Here is a 17,651-nt window from a genome sequence, read left to right on the forward strand (position 1 = left end):
TTAGTGCAGAGAGATTTTATTTTTTTTTAAAAAGCGTCATTACATGGAGAAATCAGCACCATGTCTCTCAAACCCGTTTCACTTTGAGAAAGGGAAGAAAATAAGGAGACAGAATTTTCAAATGCTAAAACAACCTGTCTGGGATATTTGCAGTTTTCTGATATGAAAACTAAGTTTGAGGTACAAAAATTTTGCTAACTTTAAGTTAATGGCACATACAAGATCACACATCTAAAGACAACATTTGAGTGCTTTGAAAAACCTGCAATGCTATTAAGACTGGGAAATCATGTCTTTCTGTAACTAGTTCTGGGCTGGGAAAGGCCGAGGAAGGATAGGGGAATGGAAATGGTAGATGGTCATTGAACGCCTCCAAAACCAAGTTAGCACTAGGGAACTGCTGAACAACAAAAAAAAAACACTGGAACTATGAAAAGAAAGCTCTTTGTACTAACTAATGTACAAATGTTTACATGAAGCAGATACTTCCTGGGCCTTGTATTGATAACATTTATTAAATATACAAATATAGGGTGTAATGACATTCAGTTTCATTACACCAAAACCAAACCAAAATTTCTTAAAAATAAACAGATTTTCAATTGATGCAGCACATCAGAATTAGGCCATTCAGCCCATCGAGTCTGCTCCTCTGTTCAATATTACAGTACATGTAGTAGTCTGTTCAAAGTCAAAACTGCACTCTACACATGGATCTGCTGCAGTGTGACCTTTACCCACAATTACCTGCACGGTACTGACTGAGAATTCTTCCTCATAGAGGTCACTTCCAGCATAAATCCACTATTTTTAATATACAAAAAGGGGGCCCACATTACACAGGAAGATCACACAGCTTTCATTAGAGAATACATTATTTCTTTTTCTATATAAAATACCCAATAATCAACCCTCCTAAACAAGGGTTAACATAAATAAAGCAAAAATGCACAGACACATGGGAAAGTTAAAATCTCACTCAAATGTTATTAATTTATTTTTTACAATACAAGCTTGCCATATATTACAGAATGGAATGATAAAGTTGTCATTCTTTTAAAGACAATTACCATAAATATTTAAAATCTAATTATTTTACATTTTAGGGAAATTTCCTATGACAGCAACTGCTGTCTGCGAGGTGAAGGTAGGCTGTTTCCTTTCCATGAAGAAGCACAGTTAACAAGGATGCCATAGATGTCACTGTCAGACGTGGAATGAGGTTTCTTTGCCACCGTGGCATCATGCGGTTTCTTCCTGCACCTGTGATACCTTCCCACAAGCCCATCCCGTTGCCAAAGCCACAATGGGTGGTGAAACTAATCAGAGGCTAATCCAAGAAGAAAATGTTGTTAAACTGAGTTGCACAGAGTTTCTTGACTTCCTCTGGATAGAGACAAAAAAAAGGTAAACGTCAAGGACATTGACTTAATCAGCCATTGCAGATGGAATACTTTAATTTAGATACAGTGCAGAACAGGCCCTTCCAGCCCAATGAGCTGGGCTGCTCAGCAACCCACCAACTTAACCCCAGCCTAATCACAGAGCAATTTACAATGACCAATTAACCCACTAACTGGTACGTGTTTGGACTGTGGTAGGAAACTGGAGCATGTGGAGGGAACCCATGCGGTCATGGGGAGAACACATAAACCTCTAACTGATGGCACTGGAGTTGATCCCAGATCCCACTCAACTGCATACAGCTGCCTTCTCACCATGCCCTTTGATGCCCTGACCAATCAGGAAACAATAACCTCTGCTTTAAACATACCCACAGGCTTGGCCTCCACCGCAGTCTGTGGCAGAGCATTTTACAGATTCACTACTCTCTGGCTGAAAAAAGTTCTATAAGGTCGCCCCTCAATTTTGAAGCTGTGCTCTTTAGTTCTCGATAACTCCACCATAGACACACCCTCTCTACATCCACCCTATCAACATTCGATAGGTTTCAATGAGATCCCCCTGCATCTGTCTAAATTCTAGTGAGTACAGGCCCAAAGCTGCCAAATGCTCCTATGTTAACCCCTTCATTCCCAGAATCATCCTCGTGAGCCTCCTCTGGACGCTCTCTAATGACAGCACATCCTTTCTGAGATATGGGGTCCAAAGCTGTTGATAACACTCCAAGTGCTGAATTATAAAGGCTTAGCATTATCTCCCGGTTTTTATATTCTATTCCTCTTGAAATGAATGCCAACATTGCATTTGCCTTTACCACAGACTCAACCTGTAAATCAACCTTCTGGGAGTCTTACACCTGGACTCTTAAGTCCCTCTGCACCTCTGATGTTTGAACCTTCTCCCCATTTAGATAATAGTCCACACTATTGTTCCTTATACCAAACTGCACTTCATACGGTTCCCAATATTGTATTCCATCTGCCACTTTTTTACCCATTCTTCCAATTTGTCCAAGCCCTGCTGCAATCTCTTTGATTCCTCAGCACTACCTACCCCTTCATCTATCTTCATTATCATCCACAAACTTTGCCACAAAGCCATCAATTCCATTGTCCAAATCAATGTCAAACAATGTGAAAAATGCAGTCCCAGTACTTGCCCCCGAGGAACACTAGTCACCAGCAACCAACTAGAAAAGGCCTTTTTTATTCCCACTCACTGCCTCCTACCTGTCGGCCATTCCGCTATCCATGTCAGTATCTTTCCATGGGATTTTATCCTGTTAAGCAGCCTCATGTATAGCACCTTATCAAATGCTTTCTGAAAATCCAAGTAAATGAAACTCACTGCCTCTACTTTGTCCACTCTGTCCGTTACTTCCTCGAAGAACAGATTTGTCAGGCAAGCTTTCCCTTTACAGAAACTATGCTGACGTTGACTTATTTTACCGTTAGTCTCCAAGTACCCCGAAACTTCATCTTTAATAATAGACTCCAACACTTTCCCACCCACGGAGGTCATGCTAACTGGCCTATAATTTCCTTTCTTTTGCCTTCCTCCCTTCTTAAAGAGTGAAGTGACATTTGCAATCCAGTCCTCCGGGACCATCCCAGAATCAAGTGATTCTTGAAAGATCACGACCAATGCATCCGTTGTCTCTTCAGCAACCTCTCTCAGGACTCTGGGATGTAATCCATCTGGTCCAGGTGACTTATCCACCTTAATACCTTTGAGTGTGCCGAGCAGTTTTTCTTCGTAAAAGCAATGACACTGCTAATGTCTTAAACAGGGAAGACTGATACAAGGTTCACCTGTCACTTCTTTGTTCCCTATTACTACCTCACCAGCATCATTTTCCAGTGGTCCAATATCAACTCTCACCTCCCTTTTACTACTCACATAAATGAAAAACCTTTCAGTATCCTGCTTTATATAACTGGCTAGTTTGGCCTCATATTTCAGTTTTTCCCCTCATATAGCTTTTTCAGTTGCCTTTTGTTGGATTTTAAAAAACTTCCCAATCATCCAACTTCTCAGTTTAGCTACCTTATATGCGCTTCCCTTGGCATTTATGCAGTCTTTTAACTTCCCTTGTCAGCTACGGTTGCTTACCCCTGCCGTCTAAGAACAACTTCTTCTGTGGGACCTATCTACCCTGCACCATGTGAACTATTCCCAGAAACTTTAGCCATCATTGCTCTGCCGTCATCAAGGCAGTAACTTCCTCCAATCTACCTGGGAAGCTCCTCTCTCATGCCTCTATAATTCCCTTTATTCCACTGTAATACAGATACATCTGCTTCTACGTTCTATGTTTTCCCTCTCAAATTGCAGTATGAATTCAATCATATTATGACTACTGCTTCCTAAGTGTTCCTTTACATTAAGCTCCCCAATAAGATCTGAGTTATTACACAACTCCCAATCTAAGTTCGCCTTTCCCCGAGAAGGCTAAAGCACAAGCTGCTCTAAAAAGCCATCTCATAGGCATTCAACAAATTCCCTCTCTTGCGATCCGACATCAACCTGATTTTCTCCATTACAACTGTGTCGTTACCCTATTACATGCCTTTGCCAGCTCAACCCCACATCTTGCTACTATTTGGAGACCCATAAACGATTCCTGTACTGACTTTTTAACCCTTGCAGTTTCTTAACTCTACCCACAAAGATTCAACATTCTCTGACCCTATGTCACCTCCTTCTAAAGATGTAATTCCATCTCTTACCCCATCTATGCTTTCCTGCCTGTCCTTTTGATACAAAGTATATCTTTTGATGTTTAGCTCCCCACTATGGCCTTCTTTCAGCCACGACACAGTGATGCCCACAATGTAATACTGACCAATCTCTAATTGTGCCACAAATTAGTCCATCTTATTCTGAATGCTACACGCATTTAAATACAGCACCTTCAGTCCTGCATTCTTTGCCCTTTTGAATTTTGCTTCTGTGGTACAATTTAACTCTTTGCTCTGTCTGCATTTGTAACTAATCATTGGCTTGTCCTTACTTACATTCATGTTACATCCATCATCTACTTGTCAACCTGCTGGCTCATCCTCAGCTCTGTAAACCTGCCGATAAGAATACAGGTCTCCCTCAGATTCAAGTGCAACCAGTCACTTCTGTACATGTCCCTCCACATCTCTATTCTAAAGGGCCATCCATTCTATTCTAGGCAGTGCCCTCTGGTCCCAGACTTCCCCCACTATAGGAAACATCCTCCACATCCACTCTATTCAATCCTTTCAGTATCTGGTAGGTTTCAATGAGATCCCTCCTCGTGCTTCTAAACTCCAGTGAGTACAGGCCCAGAGCCATCAAATACTCCCCATGTGGTACTGTGCGGAACAGTACTGTAAGTTAACTTTTTCATTTATCAGATCATTTTCAGGATCCCACAGCTTCAATCTGCTAATTAAATTTGACAACGACACCACATTGATTGGCCTTATCTCAAACAATACCAAGGTGGCCTACAGGGAAGAAGTCATCTCTCTGACACAGTGGTGTCGAGAAAACAACCTCTCCCACAATGTTGCTAAAACAAAGGAGATGGTTGTGGATTACAAGAGGAATGGAGATGGGCTAATCCCTATTGACATCAATGGATTTGGGGTTGAGAGGGTAAACAGCTTCAAGTTCCTCAGCATCCACATCAGCGAGGACCTCATGGTCTGTACACACCAGCTGTGTGGTGAAAAGGCTCTTTCACCTCAGATGCTCGAGGAAGTTTGGTATGGGCCCCCAAATCCTAAAACTTTCTACAGGGGCACAATTGAGAGCATCCTGACTGGCTGCATCACTGCCTGGTACGGGAACTGTACCTCCCTTAATCACAGGACTCTGTAGAGAGTGGTGCGGAAAGCCCAACGCATCTGTAGTTGTGAACTACATTTCAGGACATTTACAAGGACAGGTGTGTAAAAAGGGCCTGAAGGATCATTGGGGATCCAAACCATACCAACTACGAACTGTTCCAGCTGCTACCATCCTGGAAACGGTACCGCAGCATAAAAGCCAGGACCAACAGGCTCCAGGACAGCTTCTTCCACCAGGCCATCAGACTGATGAACTCACACTGATTTGAGTGTACTCTACATTACATTGACTGTTCTACTTATTACAAGTTACTATAATTGCACACGGCACATTTAGATGGCGAGGTAATGTAAAGATTTTTACTCCTCGTGAAGGATGCTAGAAATAAAGTCAGTTCAATTCAATTCAATTTAATTTTTGTGAACATCCTCTGGACTTCTTAACTTCAGCATGTTCTTTATTAGACAAGGGGCCCAAAGCTGCAAGTGTTGTCTGACCAATGTCTAATAAATCATTGTTTTTAAATTCTAGTGCTAACGTTGTATTTGCCCTATCACCGAATCAACCTGCAGCTTCAAGAAGCTAATTTTCAAGTCATTTATACCCTAGGCCCTTGATAAAAAAAAACTTGTACAACCTCCCGATACAAATGCCATAGCTCATCACAAAGGCGTTTCAGACCCCCCAAAGCACAGGAGGTATTACACTGGACAGATCTTAAGGAGATTTTTTATACTAGAGGGTTTGTATTTCTTTATTTTATATAGCAATACAGCATGGAGTTGGCCCTTGAGCCACACCACCCAGCAACCCCTGACAAACCCGATCAACCATAACCTAATCACTGGACAATTTACAATGACCAATTAACCTACCCAGTGCGTCTTTGGACCGTGGGAGGAAACCGGAGCCACCCCAGGGAAAACTCTCACATTCCACAGGGAGACCTCTTTCAGAGTCGATGCCTCCAGAAGACATGGTACATCATTAAAGACCCCTCACACCCTGTCCATGAACTGTCTGTTCTTCTGCCATCAGGCAAACGTTACAGGAGCATCAAAACTAAAACCACAAGGCTACTAAACAGCTTCCTCCCACAGGCAGTCAGACTGCTAAATACCTGCTCTACCTGACTCTGCTTTGGACACTTTTAACTGACACGTGGCTGTTGTGTTTTACTATTTATTGTTATGTTTATTATTTAGTGTTGCGATTGTTATGATTGTACTGCTCCTGGGAAACGCTGTCTCACTCTGCCCTGCAGAGCTGATGTACGGTTAGAATGACAATAAAGTTTTTGAATCTTGAATACATACAGACTAACCCCCTGAACTCCGGAACACCCCAAGCTGTAGTAGTGTCGCACTAACCACTATGCTACTGTGGTGTCCACATTTACAGTGAGAGGAGTCAAGTTCAAAGGAAATATGTGGGGCAAGTTTAAAAACACAAAGTGGTGGGTCCCTGAAATGCACTGTTAAGGGCGAATATGATAGAGGCATTTCAGAGGCTCTTAAACAGATACTTGAATGTGGAGATAATGGAAGGATACAGACACGGTGTAGGCAGAAGGGATTAGGTATCACTAATTTAATTAGTTAGGTATTTATTTACTAGGTTAATTAATTCAGTACAACATTGAGAGTCATTTGGCCTGTTCCTGTGCTGCATTGTTCTATACACCACAGAACAACATTTTGTTGGTTGGCAGCTCATCTAGAAGGAAAACTCTGATCTCAAACCTCCGGTGCTTTGTAGCAATACCCAATCATGGCGAAGGCTTCAGGAGTTCAGTCAGAGGAAAAATCCGGAGCTCAAGCCCCTCGAGTTTAGTGCTGACTGGCAACTCCTGCAACGCTGCTGGTGCCAAACCGTATCGGTCTCTGACATTCCTTTAGATTCAACAGCTATGCAGAGAGGGGAGCCTGCTGCACAGGCAACAGCTTGCTCTCCCCATCAAACCGTCCTGGCTTGCGCAGACTGCTGGGACACATCATTCCAACCAATGGAGGGCCACAATGCACCTCGATATTCTGTATACATACAGAAGGACATCACACACAGTAGTGCAGCCATTACCACAGTTTGGGGTTCAATTCCAATGTCGTTTGTATGTCCTCCCTGTGAATGCATAGGCTTCCTCCCACAGTCCAAAGACGTACCATTTAGTAGGTTAACTGGGCATTACAAGTTGACCTGTGATTAGGCGAGGGTTAAATAGACAGGTTGCTGATTCATTGGACCAGAAGGGCCTGTTCTGCTCTGTACCTCTAAATAAGATTCAAAGAACATTTATCATCAAGTACGTATGCAGCTTACAACCACGAGATTCATCTTCCTGCAGACAGACATGGAACAACAGGTGGAACACTCGTTGTGTCAGAGCTCCTGCTCTGCTCTGTATTTCTAAATAAATAAATGCACCAACACCCTGCAATCTCTCAGCATTTAAAAGCCTTTCTGTTATTTTAAAAATTGATAATCTCCTCATGACGGCGTCCTATATGAAGCTGCTTATCTACAAACAAACATTGCTGGAGCAGAATTTACATCCAAATGGAGATGTAACTGGAAACCTGGAAAGTAAAACGCAAGATCTGAAACCTGTGATCTTTATCGGTACTTATCAGTGTGTCCTTTACCAGACATACTTAAACAAAAAGTTCTACGTGAAATCTGGCCAAAGCCCTTTTGGATCCCACTCTGTGTGTTGAGTGGGGTCTAATAAAAACAGTTCAAAGGAGTTTTACTACTCTAGAACCTGGGATGGGCAGGCTGTCTTACGAGGAAAGGCTGGATGCATCCTTTCTCATTGCTACCATTGGGAAGGAGGTACAGGAGCTTTAGGCCCCACACCACCAGATGCTGGAACAGTTATTACCCTGCACCTGAATCAATGTGGATACCTTCACTCCCTACAGACTCACTTTCAAGGCATCTACAATATGTGTTCACAATATTTATTTTTATACAGCAATTCCAGTTAATCGGGGCAGCTGTTTATTTGGGACAGCTCTTAAAGAACAAAAACTAATCGAGAAGATAGTCGGGATTCCCTTCATTTATTTAGGACACTCTGCTAGAGTGGCGGGGTGGAGACATCCCCACAAAAGGGGATGTAAGCCACTCCTTCCCTCTGCTAGCCCGCAGGTCGCCCTTGGGCAAGATGAAGCACCTGCTTCGCCCCCTGATCAGGGTCACATGAAACGATGGGAGCAGGTGGTGGGTGGTCGTATGAGCAGCTGGTGAAGATCACAAGACATGGAAGCTGCAGAGAGTAGTATTGTACAGAGTCCACATCATGGACACATACCTCCCCACCATCATTAGTATCTGCAGGAGGCACTGAAAGAAAGTAATTTCCATCAGAGATCACCACCATTCAGGCCAAGCCACCTTCTCACAGCTACCATCGGGCTGGAGGTTCAGAGCCTGAAGTCCCATTACACCAGGTTCAAGAACAGGTAATTCCCCTTCAACCATTTGGCTCTTGAACCAACTATAATAACTGCAGTTTAGCAACACCATGACCACTGTGCACTAAAGTAGACTTTTTTTGCTCTAATTGTGTTATTTCCTGTCAATTATGCATATCTTCATTTTTCTTGTGAATGTTGCTTATTTTATTTAGAGATACACAAATTTATACACCAAGTATACTCGGAGGCACCCTGGAGTTGGTATCTTCAAGTTGGCATGAATGTGGTGTGTAGTGAAACCATGAACGGCTTTCTTGGATGTTTCCTTTTGCAATCACAAGACCCTGTTGGTCACTGATTGCTGCAGGCCCGCTTTCCTCGTTTAGTGTGGAGACAGATGGCTAGGCAGCAGTGTCATGTATCGCCTCAGCTCTAACAAGGACTAGGCCTCAAGCCAAGGGCTTGTGTTGTAGCGTGGCACCCGAGCTCATTTGGGGTTGGCCTCTCCTGTCAGTGCTGCCCTCCAGTATTGGATCAGTGGAATTACAGGCCAGACTGCCTGGAACCATCAGTTTGTGGGACTTGTTGCTCAGGGTCTTGAATTAAAAACGTGTTTTCTTCCATGACTATGTTCTTTTTTTTTCTTTCTTGTTATTTGAATGTGCGAGTATGTTTTTGCACCTTGGCTCCAGGGGAACACTGTCTGGCTTGGCTTTATCCATGTTTGGTATGAATGGCAATTAAACTTGATTTAACCCTGGCCTAATCACGGGACAATTTACAATGACCAATTAACCTACTAACTGTACTGTAGGAGGAAACTGGAGCACTTAGAGGAAACCCACATTGTTACGGGGCGGACATATAAAACGTCTTACCGATTGTGCAAGAATTGAACTCCAAACTCCGACGCCCCAAGCTGTGATAGCAATGTGCTAACCCCATGGTGCCATATCTGACACTATGTGCCTGTCAAGCAGCTGCAAGTTTTTCATTGCACCTATACATATATGGACTTGTGTACAGGACAATAAACTGGATGAATTGGACATTGAGATGCAATTCCAAGAACCACTGCTCACCGTGAACTTCAATTAGGTTTGCGTTCTTCTGACCCAAAATGACATAGAGCTCGCGCTGGTCGGATTTCTTCCCGACGACCCAAAAATCTGTCATTGCCTTGGCGATGACCTCTTCATCCTCGTCAGCTCTGTTGGACAAGAAAACACACAAGTCAAACAAATGACAGATAAAGTTCCACCCCAATCACCTGGCCGCTGGAAGGTGTTCAAAGATAAAAACCGAGGCAGCACCTTGAGAAATCACTGTTAATGTCGCCCAGAATCTTCATGAGGTCGGGATGGACTGACGTCAGGGACATGCTGGCTGTTTTACGCATGTGGATGGTTGTCTTCTCGGCCAGGTTCATGTGATTGAAGTAAATGTATTTAAAATGAGGCTCTTTCTCAGGCCTACAACAAAAAGGATCAAAGATCAAAAGTTTTCTAATTGCAAAGGATTTTTTAAAAAAAGCTTAGCTTTATTAGTCGTATGTACATCAAAACATACAGCGAAATGCATCATTTTCGCTGTAGTCCAAGGATCTGCTGGGAGCATCCAGCTGGTATCACTGTGCTTCCGGTGACAACCTACACCTCAACCTGTAAATCTTTGGAAAGTGGGAGGAAACCAGAGCACCCAGAGGAAACCCACATGCTAACAGGGAGAACGTACAAGTCCTTCAGAGGCAGGAGCGGGAATTGAACTCCCATCACTGGTGCGATAAAGCATTATGCTAACTGCTATGTTACTATGCCACCCTACATGATACCCATGGTCATTTCTTTCTTGAATTCAATGTACTGGTTCTACCTCACATCTCCCCTCCAGCCCACACCCCCTCACCCTGTCAAACCCCATCACTCTTCTCCTTCCCATCGTTGCTCTCCGTGTCTCTCCACAAACCTTTCTCTTGCCTTCTCCTCATAACCTTTGATGTCCTCACTAATCAAGAACTTATCAACCTCTGCTTCAATGAGCTGGTCTCCAAAGCCACCTGTGGCAATGAATTCCACAGGTTCACCACCCTCTGGCTAAAGAAATTCTTTCCCATGGAAAAACCACAATACAACTTCCACCTTTCTGCATGTAATACCATTGATCTACCAGTAATTACAAGCTTTAATTTAAAATTCCAATACATTTAAAAAAATTTATAATTTTAAAATCTCAATAAATTTCAAATTTACATTTCAATAAAAATTTAAATTTGCATACATTTAATAAGAAAATCTTCCAAGTATAACATGATGCCCACAGGTCAGAGACATCCACTTCTAATCAGCCACTCCCACTTCCCGATCACAATATTGTGGGCTCAAGTTCCATTCCAGAGGGAGTGCGGGACATTACTGCTGGGATGACACGGGACAGGACTGTACAGTACAGAGGGAGTACTTCACAACAGAAGGGACGTCTTTCAAATGATTTATTTCTCCAAGGCCCAGATGCTCTCAAGTTGTCTCCAAGAGGAGGAGGGGTGACCTGCCAAGTAACATCCCTCAGTCGCGCATGACAGATCTGCTCATGGGAAATTCGTAATGCGCAGTGTTCCCTATAGCATAATACAGGCTACACTGTAACGCCGTAAAACACTTAAGAATATTGTGAAAGGTGCGACATACATAAATGCATTGTTTTTGAGTGTAAACCTCAAAACTGGTATCGTTTAGACTAATGCATCAATCTACTGGACTCAGCAAATCCAACAATGTAATCATCAAAAATAAACAGGTGAGATCCATTTCACACAACACTTAAAACATTAATTAACAATGAGGGCGATTCTGCATATCAGGTAACGAGACACCAGTCCTATTAAGTACGCTTCTGATGACCATGAATAATGTCTCACAAACTGGGCCATTACTAACCAGGTGGAATCAGTCTTTTTCTTCTTAACAAACTAAACTTCATTCATAATAAAAAAATTACAAAGATAAGCCATGCAATGCTGTTTCATTCTTATATTCATTATACAGCACAGCCCATTCAGCCCACAATGTTGTGCTGACCTGTTGAGATGCTCCTACGTCGATCTAACACTTCCCTCCCATGTAGTCTTCCATTTTAAAAATATCATCCAAGTGCCTCTAAGAGTTTCTTAAATGCCCCTAATAAATCTGCCTCTACCACCACCCTGACACCACGTTCCATACACCCAAAACTTACCTCTTACATCCCCCTATAATTTCCTACAATTATCTTTAAATTATTCTCTGGTATTACCCATTTCTGCTCTGAGTAAGTGTCTCTGTTTACCCACTCAATCTATGCCTGTTATCTCGTACACCTCTATCAAGTCTCCTCTCATCCTCCTCCTCTGCAAAGGGAAAAGACCTAGTTCACTCAGCCTTTCCTCCTAAGACACGCTCTCCAATCCATGCAGAATCCTGGCAAGTCTCCTCCAACCTTCCACATCCTTCCCACAGTGAGGCAACCAGAACTGAACACAATAGTCCAAGTGTGGTCTAACCAGGGTTTTACAGAGCTGCAACATTACCTCACGGCTCTTGGGAGGCAAGGCACTATGCAATGTTCTCTTACACATCCTAACACGAATAGGACTGTTGCCACTCAGACTGGGCTGCCTGGTGTGGTGGTAGACGCAAATACACTAGAGGCTTTAAAGAGACGTCTGGATGGACACACGAATGCAAGGACATGGACGTGGACAAGACGTCTGGATGGACACACGAATGCAAGGACATGGACGTGGACAAGACGTCTGGATGGACACACGAATGCAAGGATATGGACGTGGACAAGACGTCTGGATGGACACGAATGCAAGGATATGGACGTGGACAAGACGTCTGGATGGACACACGAATGCAAGGATATGGACGTGGACAAGACGTCTGGATGGACACACGAATGCAAGGATATGGACGTGGACAAGACGTCTGGATGGACACACGAATGCAAGGATATGGACGTGGACAAGACGTCTGGATGGACACACGAATGCAAGGATATGGACGTGGACAAGACGTCTGGATGGACACACGAATGCAAGGACATGGACGTGGACAAGACGTCTGGATGGACACACGAATGCAAGGATATGGACGTGGACAAGACGTCTGGATGGACACGAATGCAAGGATATGGACGTGGACAAGACGTCTGGATGGACACACGAATGCAAGGATATGGACGTGGACAAGACGTCTGGATGGACACACGAATGCAAGGATATGGACGTGGACAAGACGTCTGGATGGACACACGAATGCAAGGATATGGACGTGGACAAGACGTCTGGATGGACACACGAATGCAAGGATATGGACGTGGACAAGACGTCTGGATGGACACACGAATGCAAGGATATGGACGTGGACAAGACGTCTGGATGGACACACGAATGCAAGGATATGGACATGGACAAGACGTCTGGATGGACACACGAATGCAAGGACATGGACATAGACATGGAGTAGGAAGGAGGGATTAGTGTTTGGGTGTTTTTGATTTGCCTTTTAGCTGGTTTGGCCCAACACTGTGGGCTGAATGGCCTGTTCCTGTGCTGTACTGTTCCGTGTTCCTTGTTTCAGGGAGACCAAAGAGCATCTTTCACCTAGTTGCCAATCTGCCAACAGCTCTTGATGTCTATTTCAGTGTGCGTGCTCTGGGAGCAGTCAGAGATTACGAAGTCCTCTGTCACACAGCTGCTCAGGGTGGACGTCTCAACCCCACTACCATCATCCCGTGGGAAGTGCACAGTGGGAGTGACATTCCTGGCATGTAGGAAGGATCTGACTGGCGGGTTCCTCACACCACAACCAGGCAAGGTCTTGGTGTGTGTTGGTGAGATCTGCCAGATGGTCTGGACAGTCTGTTCAGGGAACCACCCCACCGTATCCAATGTGTCCTTCTCGTGCAATGTCTGTCTCATAACGAAAGTTTTTGGGTGTCCAAAAACTGCTTAGGTAAACCAACCAGGTGCATTGATTCTGGAAATCCTGAGCCAGGTCACACCCTGAAACGGAGGCCAGGGCTTAACATTGTGGAATTAAATTCCCCTCTAACCTTCAAGCCACAAAGCCAAATACAGGTATTCAGGTGGCAACACCCAATGACACAACACCGCACCCCCCCCCCCCCCCCCCCGGAATGTTCACAATTACTCAGAACATAGAGCAGCACAGTACAGGAAAAGGCTCTTCGGCCCACAAATTCTGTGCTGACCCATGATGTGACGCACCACACCCCAACTGCTCCCCACTGCATCATATGTACCTCCTCCCGCCACTTCATCAGCCTCCACTGGCAGCTCCTTCACATCTTCAGCATCCCTTTCCAAATCACAGTTGGGTTTATCATGTGGTGAAATCTGTTGTTTTGTGGCAGCAGTACAGTACAAGGCATAAAAATTTACTGTGTAACAACAAAATAAATAATAAATAATAATGTGTAAAAGATAGTGAGGTAGTGTTCAGAAACCTCATGGCAACATTGAAGCTGTTCCACTCCATCACTCCCCACTCTCCAAGTGAAGAGACGTCTCCTGAATTCCCAGTCACCCCTTCAGACTGGGTAACAGCTTCTTCCCTCAGGCTGAGACTAATGAACACCCTGTACCACCGAGGTCTCGTCACCAGGACAGAGAGCTGTTTATTTGTGCTGTGTACTACGTACATTTTGAATTATATTTTATTATTTGTGGTGATATTTTATTTTATCTGTTGTGTGTGATATACATTTCGTGGGCACACCGTATTTCTGGAAGAACATTGTTCCATTTGGTTGTATATATGTACATTCAGATGGTAATAAACTTAAACTTGAGACACTTTTGGTTCCTAGTTCTAGTCGACCTTGGTGTGATGGCACACCTTTACCATCTTCTTCTACAAACTTTAAGCCATCAAAAGCAAAACGCTGGAAACCAGAAACCAAATCAGAAAAATGCAGAAAATGTGGCAAATATGGCGATGAGTTTTCCCAAGTTCCGTACTGGGTGATTATGTAAAGTTCTTGGGCTGGATCATCGACCCAAATTATTTTAGTTTCATCATCTACAAATGTGCCCTATCTGCATACTTTTTCTAACAGCATCTTGTTTAGATTGCTGCCTAACCTCAAAGATCAGTGTCAGGGCACACCCCAGATTGTTCAGTTCACCAGCCCCCTCTGTTTTATGAATTCTCTTATGATTACATTTACTACTTTTCTTATCAATATGGCATTTAACTTCCAAATGTTACTGTGTCTCTGCATTCTAATAAGCCAGAAATTCACATCCTGTTCTATCTCACTTCCAGCACAGGAAGTCATTAGTGGACACAAGAGACTGCAGATGCAGAAATCTAGAGCAAACATTTAGCTGGAGGAACTCAGCCAGTCAAACAGTATCTGTGGAGGGTAAAGATGATTCAACATTACAAACCGAAGTTCTGATGCAAGGGCTTACCTGGAAATGTCTACAATTCCTTTCTCCTCCACGGATGCTGCTCAACCTGCAGAGTTTGTCCACCAAAATGTTTGTTTGTTAAGGGAGCTGATTTAGCCCGTAATATCCATTTTGGCCACCACTGCAGAACAATCCCTTTCCCTCTCTCCTTATTTCTACTCCTGTATCCCTGTAACTTGTATTTTCTATTCCATGCCCATCAGATCTACTTTAGAGGGGTTTTTTTTGGCCACTCATCTACACTGTAGTCAAAAGAGCAAGTACCTGCAAACTGAACACAGACAGCACTGAAGTCCAGGATCGAGTCTGCGACCCCAGAACCACGAGCTGGGAGGCAGAAGCACTAACCACTGCACTACTGATTCACCACTGTCCAGTCTCAGTGTTTTGTTACACCACCGAGTGTGTCTGTACTCACGCAGAGAGCCGCTTGTTGGCATTGAACTGTTCACAGATGTCTGAAGCCAAGAGGGTGAGCTGAGGCCCCACGAGGTTGTCCAGTCTCTGGCAGAACTCTCTGGTCAGATCCATGGAGGCTGAGGAGAAACACAGTCAGGGTTACTGAGCCCATGATGTTACCCATCCTCTACCCTACTCCAAGATCAATCTAACCCTTACTTCCCTCCATTTTCCTATCATCCATGTGCCTACTTAAGAGTTTCTTAATGTCCCTACCTAACGCATCTGCCTGTACCACCACCCTGGCAGGGTGTTCCACCCCCTCACTGGATGATGAGTCACCAAGTAACAAGTAGAGATCAGAAGGAGGACTTTTAAATCCAAGGTACTGTGACACACAGTACTGTACAAAGTCTTGGGCACATATATATAGCTAGGGGGCCTTGGACTTTTGCACAGTTCTGTAGTAATTTTATGTATTGCACTGTACTGCTGCCACAAAAAACAAATTTCATGACAGACATGAGTGATGATAAACCTGATTCTGATGTGGGTCTCTATTGTGGACTGAGAGTGGGAAGGGGGCAGGGAGAGGGGAGGGAGCGGGATGCACCACAGAGACATTCAGTAATGATCAATAAACCAAATTGTTTGGAATCAAATGACCTTGCCTGGTGTCTCAGTGCTGGGTGTGTCTGCACACACCACCCCCTTTGCCCTGGGCACTCCTTTGCCACCTGTCCTATATTTCATGGTGCCCAATCCTTGCCATTTCCAACATCCCTAAACCGGCTAGGTTTACCAACTCACTCTCTGCTCCATGTTGACAAATTCAGTACTACACAAGTCTTAGGAACCCTAGCTACAGATATGTGCCCAAGATCTTTGCACAATACTGTAGATCAGTAAAGGTGAGAATAGTCCAATGTCAAGTTATTCTTCTTCTAAGAGTAATTAAAATGTTATATGAACAACCTGGGTGAAAATCCCAGAAAGTTTCAGGAAATAAATCAAATGATGCAACATGGAAGGGAGAGTCTAAAATTGAGAAATAATTTTAGTAACACACACAAAATGCTGGTGGAACACAGCAGGCCAGGCAGCATCTATAGGGAGAAGCACTGTCGACGTTTCGGGCTGAGACTCTTCATCAGGACTTGGCCCGAAACGTCGACAGTGCTTCTCCCTATAGATGCTGCCTGGCCTGCTGTGTTCCACCAGCATATTGTGTGTGATGTTTGAATTTCCAGCATCTGCAGATTTCCTCGTGTTTGCTCTTTAAAATCATTTTAGTGTTTGTCACCTGTTTATCAGGGTAAATTTGAGAATTAATTAGTAACTTGGTTTATTACTGCCACACGTACCGTTATTTTGCATGCCTTATAAGGGGTAGAAGTAAGGTAAGTACAAGGAAGCTTCCTCCACTGAGACTGGGTGTGACTAGAACTAGAGGTCATGGGTTGAAAGGGTGAAAGGTAAAATGGTTAAAGGAAACTTGAGGGGAACTTCATCACCTGGAGATTTCAAAGTTCAAAGTAAATTTATTACCAAAGTACAAACAAGTCAGCATATACTGAGATTCATTTTCTTGCAGGCATACTCAATATATCCATAACCACAACAGAATCAATGAAAAACTACATTCAACAGGGTGGATAACTAGTGTGCAAAAGACAAACTGTGCAAATAGAAAACAAAAGAAACAAATAACTAAGCAATAAATACTGAGAATGAGATGAAGAATACTTGAAAGTAAGTCCATTGTTTGGGGGGGGGGGCAGTTCAGTGATGGGGCAACTGAAGTTGAGTGAAGTTACCCTCTCTGATTCAAGAGCCTAACTGTAGAGAGGTAATAACTATTCCTGAATCTGGTGGTGCGAGTCCTGAGACTCCTGCAACTTCTTTCTGATAGCAGCAGTGAGAAGAGAGCATGTCCCTGGGTGGTGAGAGTGTGGAATTAGCTCGCGAGGGAAGTGGTGGATGTCGGTCAATTTCAACATTCAAGATAAGTTTGGACAAGTACGTGAATGGGAAGGATAGGAAGACTATGGTAAATATGCAGATCAGAGGGACCAGGCTAAATATTAGTTCAGCATGGAATAGATGGGCTGAAGGGCTTATTTCTG

The 17,651-nt window shown here is 43.7% G+C and overlaps 1 protein-coding gene across 5 annotated transcripts in view; it reads right to left on the bottom strand.

Annotated features, from left to right (window-relative positions):
* ccz1 (CCZ1 homolog, vacuolar protein trafficking and biogenesis associated) overlaps positions 1-17,651 on the bottom strand; it is a 53,689-nt gene continuing 36,038 nt past the window's right edge. For 4 of the 5 annotated variants that reach the window (XM_073060168.1, XM_073060167.1, XM_073060166.1 and 1 more), the window contains 4 exons: positions 15,545-15,662; positions 9,962-10,120; positions 9,731-9,858; positions 1-1,386 (listed from right to left, as the gene is read on the bottom strand). In XM_073060168.1, coding sequence (XP_072916269.1) covers positions 1,331-1,386; positions 9,731-9,858; positions 9,962-10,120; positions 15,545-15,662 — 461 coding nt within the window. In that variant the 3' untranslated portion in view covers positions 1-1,330. Of the gene's footprint in view, positions 1,387-1,408; positions 4,482-9,730; positions 9,859-9,961; positions 10,121-15,544; positions 15,663-17,651 lie in introns of those variants that run through there. The other variant, XM_073060170.1, reaches the window with a different exon arrangement.

The sequence above is a fragment of the Hemitrygon akajei genome, chromosome 11, assembly GCF_048418815.1.
Source record: "Hemitrygon akajei chromosome 11, sHemAka1.3, whole genome shotgun sequence".
NCBI lineage: Eukaryota > Metazoa > Chordata > Chondrichthyes > Myliobatiformes > Dasyatidae > Hemitrygon > Hemitrygon akajei.